General features: G+C 42.2%; 1 protein-coding gene across 2 annotated transcripts in view; it reads left to right on the top strand.

Annotated features, from left to right (window-relative positions):
- The window catches only part of flt1 (fms related receptor tyrosine kinase 1), a 58484-nt gene that overhangs the window by 8766 nt on the left and 24586 nt on the right, over positions 1 to 25132 (top strand). Inside the window, exons 4-12 of one of the 2 annotated variants that reach the window (XM_035413748.1) lie at positions 6370 to 6494; positions 12121 to 12283; positions 13214 to 13350; positions 13503 to 13674; positions 15172 to 15289; positions 15814 to 15983; positions 16908 to 17055; positions 22317 to 22437; positions 23588 to 23696. In XM_035413748.1, the coding sequence (XP_035269639.1) occupies positions 6370 to 6494; positions 12121 to 12283; positions 13214 to 13350; positions 13503 to 13674; positions 15172 to 15289; positions 15814 to 15983; positions 16908 to 17055; positions 22317 to 22437; positions 23588 to 23696 (1263 nt within the window). Of the gene's footprint in view, positions 1 to 6369; positions 6495 to 12120; positions 12284 to 13213; positions 13351 to 13502; positions 13675 to 15171; positions 15290 to 15813; positions 15984 to 16907; positions 17056 to 19846; positions 21327 to 22316; positions 22438 to 23587; positions 23697 to 25132 lie in introns of those variants that run through there. The other variant, XM_035413749.1, reaches the window with a different exon arrangement.

The following is a 25132-nucleotide window of genomic DNA, read 5'->3' as shown; positions in this document are numbered from 1 at the left end:
CATTTAGATGCACTGCCAGTATTTAAAGCGACCATCTCGAAGATTTCAGTTTCGTTCTCTATGGCGGAGCCAATGGCGAGAAGCGGTAATTGCAGATGTGTTTTTGGACCTCGCTTCCCATAGATCCAACCGGATCCAACCAGTGTCGCCTGTGTGACGTCAGTCAGTTGGCACGCCAACTATAACACTTACTATTTACTGAATAAAAAACGGTTGTTATAAAAGGAACGTTATGTACATACTCATTCGGTGTCTAACATTAGGCTAACTCAAGATGTCTTTACACTGCCGAGCCGGGTTAAAATGCCGTAGCAAACCTGGGGTAGAATTAGTGATGATCAATTTCTGCAAACGTTCTTTATCCACCTTTTGCCCGGTTTGAACATCTTCACGCTGCAAAGAAGAATTTGCGGGATTCGCTGTGGCTCGTGCAATTATGTATCTCGTGCACAATAAGCAGTCTTTTTCGTGAATGATTGTTGTGTGGTATTTTTGAAACAACTGCCTTGCAAAATGTTACCCCTGGTGTTTCTGGTTTTGCTAGCTAAACTGTTCGAGAATAAAGCTGAGCTGGGTGTTAAATTAGCAATCACAACAAGAAGAATAAAACAAAAACAAAGGAGATTTCATCAAAAAGGGCATAAAGGCTGAAGGAACATATGAGGAAGCGTAATAAAATAACAATGCTAATCCATACTGCCGTATTCTTTTATTTAGTTTTCTCCTGCATGACGTCTTCAGAAATCAGACCCGGCTTTGCTCCACATACCCCGGCTTTATTCCGATCATTATAATATATTGATGAACTCGATGGCAATGTAAATAACGATAACGTTAAGGCCAGTTCAGATCAATGATTCGCAACGAGGCGAAACGGTTTTAGAATGTTGCAGAGAAAATTGCAGAGGTATGAACTGGCTAGTTGCAGAGCCGTTGCCTGCCCTGAGGTTTTAAAAGACCGTCCTTGTCAAATCGCCAAGTGCAGTTTTATAACGTTTACAATCAGACATCTTGGAATTTTGCAAGTTGCACCCAGTCTCGTTGCGAATCATTGATCTGAACTGGCCTTAAGTTAGCTACACTGCAACGTTGCAACCAGGTAGCATTCCATTCGAGAGACGGTTTGCGAGGTCGGTACCGGTCGGTAGCGTTAGCTAGCGTTTTTTTTTTCTAATTGTTAGCCGACATTAGACTGTGTTAATTACATTAGCTAGCTAGCTTACGCAACGTTACCTGATATGAGAGATGGATACTGTGCGCAACGTTGTCTAAACTAATGTTGTCTTTCTTGACATGGTCCGGTAGCTAGCGTTAGCTGTGAAAATAGCTATGTAATTTAGTAAAGTTACATTGTCATTAAATGTAATACGAAATCTACATCAACAAATAATATGATCTCTCATGTTACACAAAAACTTTTTAGGGTTCCATAACTCCCCTAACCCCCCCCCCCCCCCTTCTCAGTACGCCGCTCACACACAAGTGAGTTGAAGAGCGAGCCTGTTGCGTTAGTTCCGCCTACCCTCTCTGGCGGACCAACCACTGATGGGTGATGAAAAACGCGTCACTAACTGTTCGCCGCTTGTGATTTTTTCCCGGGAATGTCGCCACAGACACCACGTTTTTTAATCATGAATTATGATAATAATAATAGTATAAATTAATATAAAAATAGGCTCAATCACTATTGTGTTACCCAATGCAGCGATAGTGACTTAAAAGACATTTATTTTAATGAAAATCTTCGAGATTATTACTTTAAGTCTTGAGTATGGCATGAAAGCAACATTGTTGTATCGCTTCATTGCTGGTGAAGGTTTTTAACAGGTGTCAGGATCCATGGATGCAATGGAAAGGCACCGTCACCTTAAAATTTTAACATGTCTCATCAGTAAAAACTTCAGAACAAATTTTTTGTTTTTCAAGTTGTTTAATTACATACCCAACAACCAACCATCTCTAGAGTCACCATCTCACAACTTCTCCAACAGGCAGCTGTTCCTAAAGATGAGGGAGTCATGTGTTTTAAAAAGATTTGATAAGATTTGGGAGAGTTGCCATAAATGTAACGCTTGATACAAGTAGCATGCTCAATAAATACATATGCAATTCAATCCTCTACTACCTCCCAAAGGAATGGAGCAATGTGATAACCTTTGCGGGACATATTTCCCAAAAATATTGAGCGAGCTAAATTAATTATTTATTTGGGTGGAAAAGAACAAAAATGTTGTTTTTCTTAAATAAGGTATGTAAACAAGGGCGTAGTTTAATTCTGGGTGGGGGGGGGGGGGGGCAATTGCAGCATCTAATTTTTGTAGGGGGGACCGGGGCCATTACCTCGTGAAAAAGAAAAAAAAAAAATTAAACTCTGTAACAGTAAACAAATGTCTCATTTGGTACTGTCACGCCATTTTTGATCCGGACTGCAAAAACGATGCAATGACATTCTAAAAGAGCTGTTGTACCCGTTGTGACATGCTTGAAGTTTCGTTGCTATGTCGACGCTGCCATCCTTGCTGCATTCTGCGGCGATAAAGCTTCTAAGACAACTCGGCAATTTCTGTGTTTTAACGGGTTCATTTCCAGCCTGAAACGGTGTGATGGTATTAATAAACGGCTTCACGTGTCATCTAACTTGCGAGTAGTTGGCTGTCTCCCTGCATATGAATTAAATGTTTTTAACAGAAAATAACAATTATAAATGCGATTTTATCCACGGAAACGGCTATACAAAAATGATGGCTAGCTAGCTGGCTAATCACTAAACCGATGGCCACCAAGTGAGCTGGTAACTTAAAAGAAACACGCAGCTTGCAAAACGTGCAAACTCAATTGTGAAACTATACAATACTACTAATATAACTTATAAGAACCAGAGAAAAGAATGAACAAGAATCAAAGGTATTAACTGTTCTAATTGGATTGCTCAGAGCACCTAGCTACAAACAGACTTTACAGTTCACTTAACCATGTCTGTACCACATGTGTCGTAGTTTGGCGATAATGTAAAGGAGCAGCAGTGACTAAGCACACCCACACCTTCAAAATGGCCAATAGGAAAGTGCATTTTTTGATGACCAATGACAAAATTACAGAAAACTATGAACGCTCAAAAAAATAGCTATAACGGTGATTTTTAAAAGAGTTTTCATTGGATGGGCAGATGATTCCTCTGGGTGGGCAAGGCTTATCTCTCCCGTAGACACGCCCCTGTCTGAAAGTCATTTTCGGGTATAAGGTTTTTTTATTTGCAATAAACCACATCATGCATCATTTAAAAAAGTTAGCTGTTCTTGAAAACTCGGAGTGTATTCTAGTGGGAATTGGATTGGATTGGTTTGGATGCTAGGGAACCAAAAAACATGATGTCCCTGTCTGTATAAATGTGGCATCTGTTTGAGTTATACCGCCTCTGGGTTGCTATGACGAACAACATGCTTTTTTGCTTGTTATATTTACAGAATGCTAACTAAAGAGAAAACGAGAGGTTTGGTACCCAGAGAGGTCATGGAGGGCGCTTCAGATTCTGAGATTAGGACACTAGATGGTGTTGGAAACCATCTACATGTAGTGTTCTAATGGAGTGGCCTCAGGCATTTAAAATGGTTTTTAATTTCTTTGATAAATGTTCATTTTACGTTAATGTGTTTGCATTTTTAAGTTAGTTTGGTGTTTAATGTTAAATGTGTTCAGCAAATTTGCTTGCTGTGACATAGCCTCATCTTCTGGATGCTGTGTTAATGGAAAAGAAACAGGTACCTGGCCACAGGCATTTTTAACACGCGCACACCAGATTGGTCCATATGGTCAGCTGTTTGCTTTGTTAAAGCTTACTTGGGTGTTAAGAAACAAATAAAAGCAGCTTTCCATATCTATTTGGGCATTACCACAACTTACTTTATGGTAAGTTATGAAGTTGCTTGTGTGTCTGTTTTTTTACGTTGTTTTTTTCATGAATAAAGCCCCGTTACTTCATAATCTGAAGATGTGGCTGGTCGCACATTACCAATTGAAATGGGTAACATTAGTATGTGCCAAAAAAACGTGCATCTGCACATTATAGGGCGCTACAATTATTCCGCACCTCTAAAATACAGTTATCATACGGACTAGGTGGTATAAGTGTAACATAATAAATGGACTGCATACCTTGGTTTTAATTGTATCTTATTCAAATAAGTTATGAATGTTATTGAAACGGCTCATGACTACTGACATGTCAGAGCTGTTTGGAGTAAAATTTCATCGTGCAATATTTTCTGAATAAATGAAAAATCCTCAAAATAGCCTGCTTTGGCTTAAACTACAATTACATAAATTATTGGAAGTCTATCTGATCATTTTGCAAAGTCGGAGGTGGAAGGGTGGGAGGGAGATGAAGGGGTAATTATATTGAGTGAAATCATACCTACCATAAGTTTTTTATTAAACCACAGGTAGCCTAGTACCTTTAGACTGTACTGCAAGTAAATAGGCACTAAAGTTGCAAGAAGTATGGCAAAGAAGAAGGCTTAGATGTGCGAGGCCAAGTAAAGATATTGTGGCATGAGGTTTTTCCCATGAGAAATTGCAAGAATTTCCAGGAGTTGTTCAGTACACACTCGGAAGGGTCCAGCTGATGAGCAGTTAATGTTAACAGGATAATTACTCTCAGACTGACTCATGCCAAATTTTGTGGTGATTTGTCAAACGCTTAGGGCTAGTTCACAAAGATAGGTTATATTTTAAAATTCAAAATAGTAGAAAATCCAATATGGCAGAAATTGATAAGGGTGTCTGCGTTTGACTCAGATTGACGTAAAAATCAGGAGGAGAAAAGAATCAGTGGGAAAAAATTACCAGTTATAGTAGGTACCTACATGGTGCTTGGCCCCTAATAAGACAAATTTTAAAATGTTAATAACAAATATTAACATGACTTTAAAAATGATGTTAACAAAAATAATGTGGAAGGATTATTAACCACGTTAATAAAGGCCACATATAGCTGCCTGCCAGAAACCTGTTTTGTCCATCACTCAAACATTTTCTCTATAGCGTCTGCAGTCTGCACTCAAACCCAATCTCCAGAAAATCTATTTAGCTTCTCCACAGAAAAAAGTATAATGTTAAACTTCATTTTTTTTTTTTGAAAATTGCAAACTGTCCTTTATAAATATTTGACCATTCAACCATTGCAATTAAAGAATGGAAGTTTCAGCTCACAAGAATTCGCTGGTGGGCTGTGGATAGAGGAACGCTTTTGGTGTAAATACCATGCTGCGACTCACGTACATAACTTCCGCCATGCATCCCCTCCACTCCTAGTGTAAATCAGGTGTTATAGTTCTTTTTGCCTGTTCTCTCTGTTTTTTCTTTGCTTTTCTCTTTCACTGCTGTCCTGTTGTGAAACAGGAAGTACTGAGGGTGGTAAAATGAATCTCAACAGTGTTATGTTAAAAAAAACACCCGTTCTATTAAGCAGATTCATTAAATCATCATTGAATGTGTTGATTTTATCTGGCCCACTGGATTTAATCTATATATAGTTAGAGTCCTTTACTCGCGTGTTGCAGTTAGGACAGAAATAGAGACAGCCCCCGGCTCCCTGGCCCCGGGCTGGGCAGAGCTGTTTTTTCCCAGGGCTGTGATTTTATCTCAGGGCTCCAGCCCTGCACGCCACATCCTGTGCTGCTGGGGAGGGTAGGGGGAGGTGTGTGTGTGTATGTGTGTGTGTGTGTGTGGGGGGGGGGGGGCTGTGGGGCATCATGGGGAGTCCAGAGGCACAGGAGGACCACTGCTCCCAGTTGATTGTAACAAAGGGCTCCTGCTTTTTAGGCAGGGCATTTTAGGCTGGCCACCAGCCCAGAAGACCTCCATCTCAATTTTTTCCAGTAGCCATCACCTCTTCCTGTGCCCCCCTATTATCCCTTGTTTAGTCTCTCTCCCTCTGCTTCCCCCTTTCTCACCCTCTTCCTCTCACCCACGCTCTCCTTTACCTGCCCCTGGTTACTTACCTCCATTTGCTCACCCTCTTTCTCCCTCTCCCACTCCTTTGCCCTCTCCCTCTCTCCTTTTTGCCCTCCCACTAATCATTGCTCACCCTCTCTCCTTGTATGGAATCAAAGCACAGCCGTGGGCTGATATGTCCTTTGGGTACTTTTGTTAACTGTTCAGAGATATTTTTTTCCTTTAATAATGCAGTTGCAGCAAACAATGGAGGAACAACACCCAGTTTAAATGGCACAAGAATACTGAGCCTGTTTCATACGCCCAGAACAATCTGTTTCTGTGTGTGCTTGTACTCCAAACGTTATTTGTCCATTGTGTTAGTGTGTGTGTGTGTGTGTGTGTGTGTATGTTCTCATCACATTATGTGTATTTCAGGCAGTCAGCAGCCATTTGTGGAGGTGCAGACAGAGATCCCTGATGTAGTATACATGAAAGAGGGGGAACCCCTTGTGTTCCCCTGCAGGGTCACGGCTCCACACATACCTGTGTCTCTAGTCAAGGTAAAGTTCTTCACTCCGCACAAACACACACACACACACACACACACGCCAGTGTCCATGGATTATTGTACTGTTACTGCACATCAAATGTACAGATTGTACCATCACTGTGCACCATTACTACACCATCAGTTTACTATCACAACCTCTACCACTATACCATTACTGCACTATTGCCCCATACCACCACCCATCACTTAAATATAAATATGTCAGCATTACAGTACTATTCCAATTACCAATGTGTCCCTTCCCACACCTGAACACCTATACCTGCTCCATGATTGCACTGCTAACACACCATAATGCTACCAATAATTGAACCAATGCCACATCCTCTTGTGGCTGAGTGAGTGGAGAGTATAGAAGATCTTATATGTTTCCGGAGGTGTTGTGGTGTAGGTTCTTTCCAAGCATTCCCACTTCCTTGCACCTAATTTACTCTGCTCCCACAAACAGGAAGCATAATCGATGAGAGACAGTGAGACAGAGCTCTGAGAGACAGAATAGTAGTCATGTTAGGGACAGAGAGACACAGGAACAGCTGCATAAGATAGGGACAGCTGTATTAGAGAGGCAGCTTGTAAGACAGAAACAGCTGCTTAAGATAGAGACAGCTGTATTAGAGAGGCAGCTGTGTATGACACAGAAAGATATGCATAAGATAGGGACAGCTGTATTAGAGAGGCAGCTGTGTATGACACAGAAAGATATGCATAAGATAGGGACAGCTGTATTAGAGAGGCAGCTGTGTAAGACAGTTATGTAAGTCAAAGAAACAGCTGCATGAGAGAGAGAGAGAGAGAGAGAGAGAGCTGTGTGAGACAGAAATAGTCATATGCTATCATAAATAATAACTAATGATAATTTATATAGGACATTTAAAGCAGTTCAGTTTGAAGGTCTTTACTTACAGTTGCTGTGAAGGACAGTCAATTCCATTGTTTTCCTAATATAAATGTCAGATCTAATGCTATCAACTGCATCAGGTTTGGATATAGGAAAATGAAGGCTGGTAGCAATGAAAATTCACTTTACTTTTATGGCGCAATTATCAGTCCATTAAATATCTCTGAATTTATAGTGGATTGGCATTCATAATATCAGAGATTTTTTGCTGATGAAGAGGTGGCTACCGTATTCTCCACACAATCAGATATTTGCCCAAAATAGTAAAAATTGTAAAAGCTTGCTTTAATACAGTCCCCTAAACATTGCGTTTCTTTTGGCAGAATTTACCATATTGTGGACATTATCTTGAGTTAAAATTGCATTCTTGGTGTTATGTATTGAAGTAAGTTCAAGTTCAATAATTTCACACAAAGCTAAAATTTTGGTTTCCAAACAAGGTACAGCTATGTGGTCACTGCAAGACTGGTGAAATGGAGACAGAGATGCATTTCAGTGTACAATGCTGAAAAATCTGAAATTAAGAAATATATGTCTCAGTTTAACAGATCAGCCCCACTAGTAAAAGAAATTGTGCATAATAAAAAACCATCAGTCTCGCTAGGGACCCACAGCAGCACTGGTTGCACTGTATTTAGCAGCGTGTCATTGCCTGAGAGACAGTGAGAAGGCCACATCGGCATCACACTGTCCTTAGCATAGATTTGTTTATATTGCTGATTTTATGTCATTGGAGGCAGCCTGGATCAGATTCCAATGCCATTGATATGAATGAAAACACTCCAGCAGGAATCCTCTTCTGTCACTAAAATAATAATGTATTATGTTGGGAGTTGCAACACACCATGGTCGTATTTACACTCATGTCTGATGCAGCTGTCTCATCAGATTGAATTATTCTCCAATATATGTGATCAGCTGTTTTCACTTGATTTTAACATGCTGTTAACACGCTCCCATTTTTCATGGGTTGGGAGACCAGTTTATCTAGCGGAGTACTCTCACCTGAAATTCAGGCATCCCTCAGCGAGAGGCTGATGGAGCCTGCTTGTCAGTCAATTATCACATTGCCCCTCCCAAATACTCTACATAGATGTGCAAAAATTAAGCACAGACAAGGTCTCCAGGAGCAGGGTTGGCAACCACTTATCTGCAGCAATGTTCCCACAGTGCCACATGCAGCTTTCAGTGCATTGACCTGCACTGAAGTGTATAGTGTTTGGCGGCAAATGTTTTTTTTAAGCAATGGAAGTTGGACATACAAAATTCAATCACACTTCCTTCACAAAAATGAAATAAGACCAATCATAACAATTAAGCATTTTGCAGCATTATAGGCTTTTTTAAAAATGAAAGGCTAGAACAGATGAACACGAATGAAGTAAAAATGCAAGGATTAAAATTTATGATTAAATGTAATCATGATCAGATGTTTCACACTGTCCTCTGTCATCCTTTGGCAGTGCTTAATGTAACTTGTCGATCGAAGCAGTCAAGTATCAGTTTGCCATCTGCCAATATTTGGAATGATTTTGTTGCCTTTTGTTTTGTTCCCAGTACTCCTCTAGTTCAGTCATAGTCCTACCCTTGTTAAATAATTTGCAATGAACTACAACAAATACAAACCTGGACCTTGCTGTGTAGAAATTCTGTGTAGTGCAACTTTCTGCTTAGATAATACTTGAAAATCTCTTTGACTACTCTCAGTACTTTGCCAGCTTGGAAATTGGTAGGCCAGATGCCACTCACAAGTGTCACAATGTGAACATTACATGTTATGAATGACTTTTGGCATCTTTGAGGGATTCATTGTGTAAGGCAACGTGTAACTTGCATTATCCAAGTAAAGTGCAGTTACATTATTTGAATCAACTTTAAACTTCAATAGGCATTGTTTGATGCTATCTGCGACTGAGTTGTAACTTATGGCATTAAGAAACAAAGTGTCTACCGGAATAACTTTTAATTTGATGTAATTGATTTGACTTGCAGAACAAATAAAATGTTCTTTACATAATTGTCTGTGCCATCTCTTGACTCATCTGTGACTATATTTTCTTTTGCAAGTCAGCATTCTGCAGCAGGTACTTCTGCTGAGGTTGTGTTTGGGGAATATCCCAGCCATTTCTTATATGCCTATGTAAAAATGCAAGTAATTTAAGATCAAATTTTTAAGTGCAGTGCTTATGCTGAATAATGCATCCACCAAATCTCAGTAATCCCCAGTAACCCCATGGGGATTTAGATAGTAAATGCAAGTTGAAATAATTTTTGGTCGCTTGCCCTAGATAAACTTGTGTCCTTAATTATGGAACATTATTAGCCTGTAGAATGTTAGTGACAAAAGAGGATGTATGTGGGAGTGTGTACATTCATATCTGATACCGACAGAACAGACTACCTCCAGTATACCAGTATTTTCCAGTATCAGATTTTGAAAAATCTGATCCATATCTGGTTTCTTGTTTTAGGCCACAGTGTTAAAACGTACCGGACGTATCGGATTTGTCAAGAAAAGAAAGATATATGAGTAAGGGTGAACAGGGGCCTTATGGAGCTGGTAGTTAGGTTGATCGAAACAATGAATACAATAAAACAGAAGGGTCTCTGTCTAAATTCACAGAATATTTTCAACATGTTATAAAATTTGTAGCACAGTATCGAACAGCACAGTATAGCACAGATGGTCTAGTGTAGCTCAGCACAAGTCTAGTGCAGTTGTCCAGTGTAGTCCAGCATAGTATTGCAGAGGATAGCCCAGTATGGTCCACTACAATCTGTTAAATAGTGCAGCCCAATAGACCCCAGTATAGTCCAATGTGGCCCAGTACAGTATATCTATAGTTCAGTATAGCTCAGTGTAGTTGAGTGCAGCCTAGTGTAACCTCCTAGTAGTCCAGCCCAATATTGTCAACCTGAATGAGATGGGTGGTCATGAACTTGACTTGGACTTGAATGCTGTATAGTCAAATCTCATGAGCAGCAATACTACTGTCCCTGAAGTCCTGGAACAAGACTGCCATCACTTCAGCCTGGATCATGCAAATGCAGACTGTGGCTGAGAGCCCCACTGTGTCGTGCATATTTGGCTATAGCACCACCAAGGAAGGATGGGTTTCATCTGGCAGGGTATTCCCAATGTCATGACACAGTAGCAGCACCTCTGAGTTGCATGCCTGTGAATTTGGTCCACCTGTGCAGTCACTGTGACATAAGATTATACAGCCAACAGAGCCAAAACAAGATTATCAATATGATAGACTACAGAGTGAATGAATGAAGCAATTCCTGGCTGCATGCATTTCAGAGGATGCTAATGTGCACCTCTCTGACTTGAATGAGGGGAAGGATGGGATGGGCTTTCCACAGCTGAGTCAAAAAAGAAAAGATAAAAGTTGTTCCACAATGAATGAATAATAATAATCATACTCACAAGTGGGAGTGATTGATGAAAGCCTGCCCATCAGCAGGGCATATGGGGGCCTGTGAAAATACATTTTGTTTCATTTTTGCTGCACATTCAGAATAATAACACTCAGAAGTGTTGGGTATACCTGCGACTGTGGCACGAAGGGCAAACCTCAGCAGACCTGGTTTCAGTAATAATGTACCCCCCCACATCCGGGCCCTAGCCCTTCCTTTAGTTACCATTTGCTTTCCATGTTTATATCCAGTTAGAATCTGTGCACAGCCAAGGAGGTGATTACTCTAAAAATACCGCATGTCCAACCCCCCACACCCCACCCCACCAGGCCATTCACACTGCCAAGCACTCCCTCTTTCCTGGATGGATTTGGGACTTTGGCTGTAGCTTCAGCCCGGCGCCTTGCACAATGCCCAGGAGGCAGGACTCTCACTGGGTCCGTGAGCATACCCAGCAGGTCTCTGCCCTGACCTCTTTAGGGGGAGCCCTGGGAGCTGTATCCTCCACTAACAGGATGTGAGGAGATGGGCTAGAGTCACGTTTCCCTCTTCCTGAGTCCACCCCCACCCAGCTCTATACGCAGGGTCTCACCCTGCTCCCAAAAGGTGGGAAGGTGGGGGGGGGGGGGGGGTGTCGGAGGACATAGCTCCTGGCAGGGGTGGGGGGGTTGTGGGCTCCGAATGTTTCCTCAGGAATACAAGAAGGGAAAATAGCTCTTTGGACAACTCCAACTCATCACTGCCCTGTACTGTGTAGAGATATTACCCATAATACTGTAGAGATATTACTCATCATGCTGCAATATTCTTAATAATGTTATATAAATTACATAATATTTTATCAATTTAGCAGATGCTGTTATCCAGCACAAATTGCAATGTAGGAGAAACATAGATTCTATCTGAAGATGTGTGTCCTTGATCTGTGCCAGAAGAGGGCCAATGATTCTGCTGACCTGGTCACTTTGGGAAGTTTGTTCCACCACTATGGGGTCAGTACAGACAGGCATGTGATTGGAATAAGTGACCACACAGGGAGGGGAGAACCAGTCACCTCAACAATGGAGATATTATCGATTATTATAGATATCTAATGACCTTGAGAGAGGATGCTAGAGATTCTCAGGGTGTGTTCTGTAGACACTGGAAGCACTGCCTCAGGACTTCATGTACAGGTCCATATAATTATTTCTGAACTTATCATGAGTTCATGGGCTGTTTTTTTCTTAGATTCAACAGGTATGTCATTGTGTTGGAGGTATGTCCTTATCGTGACATTTTGTTTTCCCAACAGTTTCCTGAACAGAAGCTGATTCCAGACCAGAAGAATATAATTTGGAACAGTAAACAGGGTTTCATCATCCCAAACCCTACATACCACTACATTGGCCTCTTCTCCTGTGAGAGTAGACTCAATGGGGTTTTGTACAGTTTGAAATATCTGACCCACAGACCAGGTGAGTTCACCTGTATCAGTTACAGTGTGTACAGGCTTACTGCACTCAGTGTATATAGTACATTGTGTTGAGACAATGACTTTTGGTGCTAGGTCAGCCCATATTATTCTTTTTCTATGGTTAGGCTGTGCTTGCTGAGTATGAGTACTGATAAGCTGTCATTTTATTTGAAGAGCAACAACCCATCAAATTTTCCCAGCTTTGTTTCTTTATTCCACATTTGCTGCACTGAATTTCACCCAAGCCAAAGATAAATTGTTCTTAGTAGTTTCATGTATTTTTGTGGAAGTGAAGTATATATTTCTATGATTCATTCAGGTTTGACCTTAATTTTGGCATAAGTAACAAAGTGGACAGTAATAAAGAAATAGGCTGCACTGGTGATCTAATACTTAATAACAAAAACAAGGAGAGTTTATTTTGCTATATTGCTTTAATGGATTTCTTGACAAAGGCCTTTGCTGTCATTCATCCTTTGCTGTACATTGAGCTCAAGGTTGAGATGGTTTTTATTGTTTATATTTCTACAATGAGCTTAATAGCTTAAGTCAGCTAATCTTGATGCATAGATATATGGACCCCTAACCCTCTTTCAGCTGGGTGTCATTTGTAATTTGTTAAAAGTATGTTTCATGACCTTTTTTCCCAACAAAATGTGTGCTGTTTTTGTTTCTATCTTCCCTGTACGTTCTTCTTAGTGTATAGCACCTTTACATTGTAATTGTCAGGCTATTAGTTGTGTGTAATGAGCTGCAAGACGCAGTAGTGGATGGTGTACACTCGGCCCAATTCTTTTTTCTCAAAAATTAGTCATTTGATAGGCCTTTACTCTGACAGTATTAGTTCAGCCAGATTATGTTGTGGCCCACTTTCTATGGGTCAGTTCTCTTAACAGATCTCTCTCTCTCTCCCTCTCTCTCTGCACTGCAGTCAATAAGATTCTGGATGTGTACTTGAATAGCACAGGCCCTGTTCGTCTGCTACGGGGCGAGAGCCTTGCACTAGGCTGTACTGCCACAGCAGAGTGGAACTCCAGAGTGTCCATAAGCTGGACCTATCCAGGGCAGGTGAGACATAACATGTGCTGCTGGGAGTAGCATGGCTCCAGGAACTGTTTACCTTCCCTAATTTCTATGGAAACTATACAGCACACTGGACATCTTGGGAAGACATTTTCCTGTTTCTTATTCCTCTTATCTCCCTCTCTCTGTTCCTGAAGGCTAACAGCTCAGCCTCCATCAGCCGCCGTATTGCTAAGGGGAGCTCCAGTGTGATGTTCCACAGCGTTCTGTCTATTGGACAGTTGAGCCGATCTGACCGTGGTACCTACACCTGTCATGTCAGGAGTGGCCCCACCTTACGTGAAACCAACACCTCTGTCATTGTCTATGGTGAGAGTTCTAACCACACCCACCTCTGTCTCTGTCTGTGGCAAGAGTTCTAACCACACCCACTGCCGTCACTGGTTATGGTGAGAATTCTAATCTCACCCATCTCTGTCACTAGCTATGATGAGAGTTCTAATCATGCCCTCCTCTGTCTCTGCCTTTGGTGCAAGTTCAAATCGCACACACCTCCATCACTGTCAATGGTGAGAGTTTTAAACAGAGAGTTTTCCCCTTTTGTTACCAATTAATAATAAATGGCCAGCTGTGTTTGTGTGTATGTTTGGGACAAAAACACATTTTCTTGATTTTGCTCTGTACTTCACAATTTTAGATTTGTAATCGAACAATTAACAATTCACATTTGGTTAAATGGCCAGAGGCCACACCATCAGCTCTTTAGAGTTTAAAATTAGAATTACTCAAACACTGTAAATGCAGTACCCTCCTCCTTCCACGACTTTTACAAAATATTTGTGCTTAAAATAACTGTTTTTAAAATCCAAAAAACTTTATTCAGTAAAGAAATACAGGCAGTTTGTGCCATTTTTTTTCACAAAACCCCCCTGTCAGACAATAGGCAGCAGGTGTTGGTACCCAAGTTTAAATGTGTCAGTCTCTCCTTCGGTATGCTGTTCAGCTACTGAATGACGGACGCTTTGATACAAATTGCATGATCAAGCGCTATCGAAACTAATTGTGTGAGGAAGGTGAAGAAGACTTTAGGGTGGAAATGAATAATTGCAGGCCTAGTAGTTATAGAAACGATTGGTTTATAACTGTGAACATAACACCTCGGACAGTTTTTCACTGAAACTGAGACTTTGAATAAACTCTATATATGCGGTGTCAGGTCAGTAATTGCAGTCGGAATAAGCCTAAAGACAACTGTATGAAGTGCAACTGATTTGTGTGTGGTCCCTGCTCACACAAACCAGTATAGCTGTGCGTTCTCTGGACCTGATGAGTAAGCATTCTATGTTTCAAAGATAGCTTGGAAACCTAAGAACTAATGCAATAAACCTTAGAGAATCAGAATCTATACCACTAAATGATTTAAAAATATGTTAATTTCTATTGTACATGCTAAACATATCATTCTGAACTTACATGGGAACTTAAGGAAGAAATTATAAATGTCGGAAGGATACTGAAACCATTGCTAAAGATTACTGATCCACTTGTCTAATTATTGTATGCAGCCTATAGGCATTTCAAAATCCCTATCATTGTTTATGTGGTACTTTACCTTTCCCTCCCAAAAGACTGTCAAAATATTAATAGTACATCCTGACAGAATGTAATGCTAATGCTGAATACAAATGTATTATTTTATTCACATACATTTTTCCTCATTGAAGTCAATGGACTAGTGGCACCTTTGCCTTTCGTTGCTGGGGAATTTAATGATTCCTGACATTGTGCTGAGTTCTCCCATACTTAGCCCTATTTATGTCTACATTTTTCACTTTTCTATGTGACCTGATCTATATGTCCCTTCAGACCGCCCCTTCATTCGGCTAAAGCACAGACATGGCCCCTTGGTTGATGCACTAGCTGGGCAGAAATTCTACCGGCTATCCCCTAAACTCCGCGCTTTTCCCATACCAGAGATAATTTGGTAGGTGCCCTAAATCTTCTGCATGTTAAAGTGTTCTGTGTATTCTATCAGTATGCGTTGAGTATGCTCTGAGCATACGGTGAGTGTTCTGTGCATACAGAGTAACTCTGATCTTTGTGTGTTCTGTGCATACAGAGTGAGTAGCTCTGATCTTTGTGTGTTCTGTGCATGCAGAGTGAGTAGCTCCGATCTTTGTGTGTTCTGTGCATGCAGAGTGAGTAGCTCCGATCTTTGTGTGTTCTGTGCATGCAGAGTGAGTAGCTCTGATCTTTGTGTGTTCTGTGCATACAGAGTGAGTAGCTCTGATCTTTGTGTGTTCTGTGCATACAGAGTGAGTAGCTCTGATCTTTGTGTGTTCTGTGCATGCAGAGTGAGTAGCTCTGATCTTTGTGTGTTCTGTGCATGCAGAGTGAGTAGCTCCGATCTTTGTGTGTTCTGTGCATACAGAGTGAGTAGCTCCGATCTTTGTGTGTTCTGTGCATACAGAGTGAGTAGCTCTGATCTTCGTGTGTTTGCTATGCCAGGCTGAAGGATGGACTGGTGGCTGCAGAGAGCTGCTCTCGTTATCATGTGGAAGGCAGTTCACTCCTCATCCGTGACGTGGCAGAAGAGGATGCTGGAGTCTACACTGTGCTGGTGGGAATCCAGCAGTATGGGCTGTACAGGAACCTCACTCTTTCACTTGTGGTGAATGGTGAGTCCCATTTTAACCCACACTTACCCACACCAACCTCACACTGGCATACACTGATCATCACTAATCCACACTCACTTACACTGATCCCTCACTGTCCTATACTGATGCCAGTCTGACCTACACACTGGAATTTATTTTGACTTGCTCTGATCCACACTACCTATGACACAAATGCCCACACTAACTCAGATTGAGCCACAATGACGTACAATGGCCATAATACTGAAGCCAACATTAACCCAGACCGATCTACAATAACCATAAGACTAAAGCACACACTGATCAATTTTGTGAGCATATCAAATATTGGATTCATGTTGAGTGTTTAGGTGATGTTGACAATTGGGGTGATATTCGGCATTGGTGTGATGTAGAATATTAGGTTGATGTTCAGTTTTGGGGTGATGTTTTATATTGGGGTGATTCTCAGTGTTAGAGTGATGTCGAAAGTTGGGGTGCTGGGATGATATTCAGTGTTGAGGGGATGCAGAGTATTGGGGTGATGTCAAATGTTGGGTGATAGTCAGTGTTGGGGGGATGCAGAGTATTGAGGTGATGTCAAATTTTGGGTGATAGTCAGTGTTGGGGGGATGCAGAGTATTGGGGTGATGTCAAATTTTGGGTGATAGTCAGTGTTGGGGGGATGCAGAGTATTGGGGTGATGTCAAATGTTGGGTGATAGTCAGTGTTGGGGGGATGCAGAGTATTGGGGTGATGTCAAATGTTGGGTGATAGTCAGTGTTGGGGGGATGCAGAGTATTGGGGTGATGTCAAATGTTGGGTGATAGTCAGTGTTGGGGGGATGCAGAGTACTGGGGTGATGTCAAATGTTGGGTGATAGTCAGTGTTGGTGTGATGCTCAGTTTTGGAGGGAGTTCAGAGTTGGGGGAGCGTTATTCATGTGTCCCCACTCTTGTGCAGTAAAGCCCCAGATTGGGGAGAAGGCGGTGTCCCTGCAGGATCCAGGGACATACCGCCATGGGAGCAGACAGACCCTGCTCTGCACGTCCCAGGGGTTTCCTCCACCCCAAATACACTGGCTTTGGCACCCGTGTCCAGAGAAAGGCCCGTAAGTCTTACCCTTACTGACCTCCTACACACCCTACACACATCCTGCTCTCACCTTACACATACCCAATATATCCCGCTGTCACTGTACACACACCCTACACACATCCTGCTCTCACCTTACACATACCAAATATATCCCGCTGTCACTGTACACACACCCTACACACATCCTGCTCTCACCTTACACATACCCAATATATCCCGCTGTCACTGTACACACACCCTACACACATCCTGCTCTCACCTTACACATACCCAATATATCCCGCTGTCACTGTACACACACCCTACACCCATCCTGCTCTCACCTTACACATACCCAATATATCCCGCTGTCACTGTACACACACCCTACACACATCCTGCTCTCACCTTACACATACCCAATATATCCCGCTGTCACTGTACACACATCCTACACCCATCCTGCTCTCACCTTACACATACCCAATATATCCCGCTGTCACTGTACACACACCCTACACCCATCCTGCTCTCACCTTACACATACCCAATATATCCCGCTGTCACTGTACACACATCCTACATATATCCTACTTTCACCTTAAACACAATCTACATGTATCCTGCCTTCCCCCTGCCACCACTGGACACACATCCTGCTCTCACCTTAAACATACATGCCCTAATCATATCCTGTGCACAGTCTACACTTAAAGCATAATGCTGTTGCACAACACACTGATACTATGTACTGCTTAACTAGCGGTAAATGTTCTGTGATATACTTTGTTTTCCAAAATTGTTTAAATTGATTGTTGAAAACTATATTCTTTAAAGTGAATGCCTTACTGGTGCTTTGCTTAAAAATATTTGTATAGATGGGTTTGAGTAGGCAGGGGCCTGTGATGTGAGTGTGTGTACGTATGTGTGTGTGAGCAAGCGTGTGTGCATATGAGAAAGGGTGTGTGTGTGTCTGTATGTGTTGGTGCCTGCATGTTTATTTGTGTGCGAATGTGTGAATATGTGTGTTTAGACATGTCTGAGTCCGGTATTGTGTCTATCTCAGTGTGTGTTCAGACTGTGTTTCCTCCTCATATTCATATTCATGCTCCTTAGTCATTCATAGTGTGTGTGTGTGTGTGTGTGTGTGCGTACATGTTTGTGAGGAAGAGAGTGGAAGAGAGATAGAATCAAAGAGAATATATGGGTGAGTGTGTGGGATTAGGAATTTGTGTGTGTGTGTGAGTGTGTGTGTGTGTGTGTTAGTATGAGAAAGAGACAGAGAGCGATAGAGATAGAGAGCCAGAGCAAAAGTGTGTTTGTGTGTGTGTGTGTGTGTGTGTGTGTGTGTGTGTGTAGAAAGAACAGAGAAAAACACTTCAATGGACCATAGTTCCGTGCTCTCAGTCACGATCTGCGGCTCTGTAAATCAAACGCTGTGATTTGATGGATTTCCTCCACAGAATGTAGACTGAAATTGTTGTTTATTATTGCTGTATTGAGAAGCGTCCTGTGGCCACTTTTTAAAGGGTGACACACCATTTATTTAAAGTTCTCATGAGAAAGAGTGAGACAGGCTAGACAAACTCACAGCTGTCACATCCTCGCAACTCCTGTCTGCACCCTCATACTCATAACATGCACAAAATGCATGTGCACATACATACGCACTCACATACACCCACACGCAAACACACACACACACACACACACACATGCATGCATGTTATTAAAGCTTAAGCTGAACAGCCAGATGATTAAAGTGACTGTATGCATGTATTTTTTAGATGAGTGAAATTCTGTATTTTATCTACAATGTATCTTATATGGTGAAAATGATTTTTCCATCATTGTCACATTTTCTTATTGTGAAACGTGTAGTTATTTAAGCGTTGTTATATATAGTCAAGCTGAGAAAATGGAATCATCAGTGCAGGACATTGAACATTCTCCCAATTTTGTGGTCATGAGTATAATTACCTTTGATAATCTCTGACCTCGCAAACACCCTTCTACATGGGTGTTTACACGGACCCTTCATTTATCCTACTCTCATACCGCACGCCCTGAACACATCCTGCTGTGTCCTTACATGTGCCATACATATAACCTACTATCACCTTACACACACCCTGTGCTCATCATGTCCATCTCCTCCCCTCACCTGAAGCTTGGCAATAATAGCAGCCTCTTCATGATCTCAAGATGAGTTGTCATGGGCACAGTCCTGGGAAACATTTTGTTTTGTGCTGTCTTCCATGTTTTCTGTCATTTTCTTTTTTCCCCAGAGAGAATGATATTTATGTTTGATCTTTTGTCTGTCTATTTGTCTGCTTGATCATGTGCATGGATGGACAGACTCTAACCCACATACTGACTTTCCTGTGTGTAGGTGTTGTACAGTGACATTGCTGTTATCATGACAAAACCTTGCAGGTCCACCTGTTGATGCTTTATGAATTATTTTAGTTTTGTAAACCTCTCTGCCCTGCACCACACAGATGCCTTGTTCCAATTCCATAATAGATCGTTAACAGAACGTTTTCTGTTTCATTTAGAAATAATATTCAAAGCTATGTGTTTTTTCCTTTTTTTTAAAAAAAGAAAGATGAATCTGATTGGTCAGTATTAAATACCACAGGCATTAGGATTGATGTGGTCTCAGATCTGGGAGAGAGAAAGAAAGAGGGAGAGAGTGTGCGTGGGAGAAAGGGAGAGAGGTGTGTGCTACTGTGACACTGAAGGTTTTGTCAGCATCCCAGTGATGGTGCTGCTGATGTTGAGCTGACTGGACCCGTTCCTTATGAAGCCCTTATTCTTTGTAGCCCCGGCGCAGCGCTAGCCTGACGCCCTGCCCCGCCCCACTCCACTCTGCTCCGGCCGTGGAGGCCAAGGGACGCTCTCGGCCATGGGACCCTTCTTATCTGTGTGTGTCAGGAGGCACGGCCAGCTTCCTGTGCCAAATCCACTGCGCTTTCCTCTCCTTGTTTGGCTTCCTCTCCAACACAAGACGCTTCCCACCAGAGTGATTGTCCCTCCGTCTTCAAACGTGGCACAGTCCGCTTCCTCAAGAGCTTGATCTATTCTTGAGAACCCCCCCACCTCACCCACCCACCCACATTCAGCCACAACCCCCTCCTCTCTCACACCCCCCCCCCCCCCCAACCCCACATCATAGCTCATCAAGAGTGTTCTATGGAAGTGGCCTCACTGACAGTGTTAGCCCTCTGTGCGACCCTGAAGAACTATGGCAAAGAGGAGGGGAACCGTTTTGAGGTGTGGAGTAGAGGGGTACCCCAGTAAGGACAGAGCATCCTGGACTATGAGGAGGACACCAACCATTCTGAAGATATTCCCTTTATTTATTTTTCCTCCATATGAAGTGAGAGCTGTATTTCTCCCCTCCTACACACTGTTAACCTTCTCAGATGAATTGAGCCACTGGATGTGCAATCCCAGCTATCTGCTGCCCTCTGGCTGGCCTGTAGTAACCACTGCCTGTAAACTGGTACTATTGGATGTGCAGAGTGCCACCACTGGCCAGGTCCTCTGCTCTGCCTCTCACATCCGCACAAGCTGTGAATTCAGGTTTCACATGTCCCCCTATTTATATCTGTGTGGCTGACCATGGCAGAGCAAACACATGGCTATTTATCAGCTGTTTGTCTCAAAGTCTAAAGATTCTCTGCTACTTGCTGCGTGTCGGTGACGGCCTATCCACGTCTTCTTCCAGCATGATGTGTTTTGTAATTGTAATGTTTTGTAATGTATTGTAATGAATCTCTGTTTGCTGTACTGTGTGTGTGTGTGTGTGTGTGTGTGTGTGCGCGCATGTGTTTCTGTGTCCATGTGTGTGCATGAGAGAGAGAGAGGAAGTGTGTGTTTTTGTGTGTGTCTGTGTGTGTGTGTGAGAGAGAGAGAGAGAGTGTGTATGTGTGCATATTGGACATGGTAATGTTACACTCTACGGGTTTGTCCCAATGTGATTCATTTACTTTGCAAAGATATTTTATAAGTAATATATGAATCTCATATTTAATAAATTTACCACTAACTAATCTATGTATTTTTTTAGGCTAATAAAATGTTAAAATAATTTTCTATGCTGTATCAAATGTATGTGTTCTGACATTAAATATTATGAAAGGATTGACTTATGGTTGTGGTTTAGGTTGTGTTTGATAAACAACACACAAACATACACACATGCAAATAAACGTATGAATGAATGAATGTATATTTGAATGTCATGATCCCTTGGGCAAATTTAAAATCAACAATAAAATTTATGAACTCCTCTTTAAACCTTGTACTATTTGTACACTGTATAATTTAAATCCAGGAGACATCTGTGAAGTAATCAGGGTCCTCCTCAGTGGCCTTAATAATGTTTAAGTCTGCTTGAGTTGCGTGTGTGTGCGTTTGTGTGTCTGTGTGTGTGTGTGTGTCCATACTCATGTGCATGTATATACGGGTAGGTAAGTGTTCTTGTGCACACGTTTGTGTATATATGTGTGTGCATGTGTGTTTAACTGTTATGGTGTGTGTAGGTGTGTGTGTGTGTTTGTGTGATAGCAGAAGCACAAGCCTTTGCGTCCCACGCCAGGTCTCCCTGTTGAGGTTAGAGTAGTGAGATTCTGTCTCCTTGCAGATCAGTCAGTTTTATTGTTTTTCTGGATTTTGAAAGGAGGGACTGAGGCGGGTGTTCTAGAAGGTGTAACCAAAACAGCAGGCAGTATCCTGGGAGGCGTGGGAGACAGACAATCTGTCGGGACGGGTGGGACAGGACACTGCCCTGCCGGCCAGGACAGGACACTGGCACTTATTATCACAGCCAAGAGGAAGAGCAATCAGAGACTCCCCTCTGATCCAGGCTTGGGGGAAAGGGGAGGGGAGAGCTTCCAGGATCTACTTACAGCACTTCCTGAAGACGACTGAAAAATCAGTCCCTAATTTTTAGCCATGACAGGTTTTAGGAAGAGGTGGTTTGCACAATCATCTTCTGACAAAAACTTGGGAGGAGGGGGGTGCAGTAAAAGTAGGAGCCACAGAAACAGCCATGTTAAAGTTTTGCCCCAGACCCAGGGCAGACCCAGGTCTATTCAGTTGGTCACAGGCACTTATACTGTAGGTTTCATGTTTATGACTAATTTGGTAATAACGGCGGTGATGGAGGCAGACTGAAAATTCTCAGAGCATTAGCCATGCACACCTGCAAGGCCAGCTGCTCTCGTTCAGACATGATTAAGTCAACACAGCTGAACTGAGACAACTCTTCTCTTCCTCCTTTCAAAGGTGTGAACTGCCGTCCAACACAAAGAGACATCCCGTTATCATGAAAACCAATGTCACGTCTAGAGAGAACGCCATCCTGAGCATCAGTCAGAGGCAGGAAGTCCTAGAGGGGAAGAAGAAGGTGAGTGCACCACTGGGCAGCGGGACAGGAACCCACCCTGACACAAAATTTATGTCACAAATGTTTTATAGGAAGTTTATAAGGTATTCTTCCAAGATGTCAGAGAGTTCCCCCCTGATGAGCTATGCAGACCCAGCACCGAAAGGATGCCTGTAGAAGTTTATTCTTGGGCCTTTTGTTTCTTCAGTCCCTTTTAAGTCTTTTTTTAAAAGTTTGAATCATATCCCAATGTCTGATGCATGTTTCTCCCTTCATCTATTTGCTGAGCTGCAAAGATATCAGAACTGTAATTCAAGTATACACTTGCGTACACTGGATCCTGTCTGTGTTGGGTGGGTATAGTATCGACCATATCCTCTGTGTTTGGTGGGTTAGTATAGATAATACTCCCCCTGTGTTGGGTGGGTTAGTTTAGAAAATGCTCGCCCTGTGCTGGGTGGGTAATATAGATCATACACACTCTGTGTTGGGTGGGTTAGAATAGAACATATGCTGTCTGTGTTTGGCAGGTTACTATAGAACATGGCTGTCCAACCCTGTTCCTGGAGATCTGCTCTCCTGTAGGTTTTCATTTCAACCATCATTTGGCACACCTGATTCTACTAATTGGCAGCTCAACAAGATCTTTTGCTGTTCAACAGGACTGTAGATCTCAAAGAACAGGATTAGGCAACCCTGGTAGAGAACATACACTCTCTGTGTTTGATGGGTTAGCATAAAATAAATGCTGCCAATATATGCTGTCTCTGTTTGGTGGGTTAGTATAGAATATATGCTCTCTGTATTGAGTCGATTTGTATCAAACATTCCCTCTCTGTGTTGGGTGTGTTATTACTGACCATACTCCCTCTGTGCTGTATGGGCTAGTATAGACTATATCATGTATGTTTTTGGTGGGTATAGACTGTGTCCTCTCTTCCTGAGAAAGTGTACATGCTCTCTTTTTATGCTGCTTTAGGGGTGGTACTTTCTTAACCTGTTTCCTGTTTTGTTGGCAAAAATATGAGGGAAATAACCTGTAGCATAGAAGGCAATGTATTCTGATCTATTGCACATTTAGTGTAGGTATCTGCAGCACAGCTGAAGCTGACTGGAAGATGCTGATTTAGTAGATGTATCTGGGCCACTGACTGCGGGTGTGTTTCCACAGACAGTGGGGGTTCTTATGGTGGCTCAGGCTGCTGTATCTGGAGTGTATCGTTGCATCGCTTCCAACCATGTAGGAAAAGACAAGCGAGACATCTACTTCTATGTCACAGGTACAAGACCGGAGTTCATGTTTTCATTCAAGGTCTCTCCAGGATAGTGCACCTCACACTCAGACGCTCTCCCAAAGAAATCAGAAAATGTGACAGGGACTCAAGGAAACCCAAAGTGACGGTGCTATTGTCATTCACTGCCATGATGCATTCATACACACTGGCACCCCCAATGAAGAGAATCTGAACATTAAGCCAACCTACACTCACCATTTTTCCAACCTCCTAGAGAATATTTAACACTGCGCCCACATTTAAAAAAATGTTTTTGCTTCTTCCTCCAATTTGTAATGTCCAATCATGCTCACATTGCAATGCTCATTGCAACCCCTCTGCTGTTGATTTGCTGTTGCCATTTCTTATCATACCACAGTTTTCAAGTCATATTCACGCAGACATGAGTTGGATGAAAGCACCTCATGTACAACAGAAAATGCCTGATTGACTGTTGGGGGGGGGGGTCGCTGTTGTGTGATAGGATGATGATATTCCAGCCAACGGAATCTCTCCCATGAACCACCGTAGAGCCATTTATATGTTTCCCTGTAGATCAGCCTGCCACAGTTAGCACTGGCATGTTCCAGAGTCTGTACCAGACCATGGGGCACATCCGTGCACTAGGACAGCACTTTAACAGGATGAGCCACTCAGCAGGGGCTGCTAGTTGCCATGACTACAGGGTGGGGGTGTTTCTTATGAGTGAACAGGAACCTGTGGTTCTTATCAGCCCACTTCCCTGTACCGCCTAATGCATTTTATTTTGAGAGTCCTGGTGGTGTTTGGGAAAGATAAACATTATCTGATGGCTGTTTCCACAGGACGTTTCACATAGCTAAAGTAAATAAAAACTGTTTTCACCATATTCTTTTGGCTACTTATACCTACAATGCTTATTCAGCATTGTCATCAAAGGTTATAAAAATGGCATTTCCTTAATACTCTACAATTCTCTACGAACGCTGATTACATTTTCCTCAGCTGCTCTTTATCTGTGCTTAACCTGCGGGGTTTTAAAGCATGTTATGTCTGTCTCTCTCTCTCTCTTTCTCTGGTAGATGGAAACATTTTTTGCCACACTTTTTTTCACACAAAGGCCTCTGTTTCTGTTCTGACCACTGTTTTAATTTGGAACAAATGTTGATCTGTCCTGTTGGTCATTAGGCTTTAGTCAGCTATACTTATTAGCCTGTGAGCAGGCCCCATACATCGCTGCTGTATAATGCATTTTGTTATACTAGACTGGTGAGTATATTTTAGTCATATTTTGACAGGTCGTTTCATTGAGATATTTCTCATTTTTCCCTAAAGGCTGTCAAATTGTATGTGGAGAAGTGTCTTAAGGAATAACAAGGAAGTCACAGGAGTCTAAATTCCCCAAAATTTTATTTTTGAAAAGTCCAGAGATAAAATGAACTCTGTGGAATACACACAGTGGA

The sequence above is a fragment of the Anguilla anguilla genome, chromosome 4 (genome assembly GCF_013347855.1).
Source record: "Anguilla anguilla isolate fAngAng1 chromosome 4, fAngAng1.pri, whole genome shotgun sequence".
Lineage (NCBI taxonomy): Eukaryota > Metazoa > Chordata > Actinopteri > Anguilliformes > Anguillidae > Anguilla > Anguilla anguilla.
The sequence above is the reverse complement of the archived record's forward strand: the minus strand, read 5'-3'. Positions and strand labels throughout refer to the sequence as shown.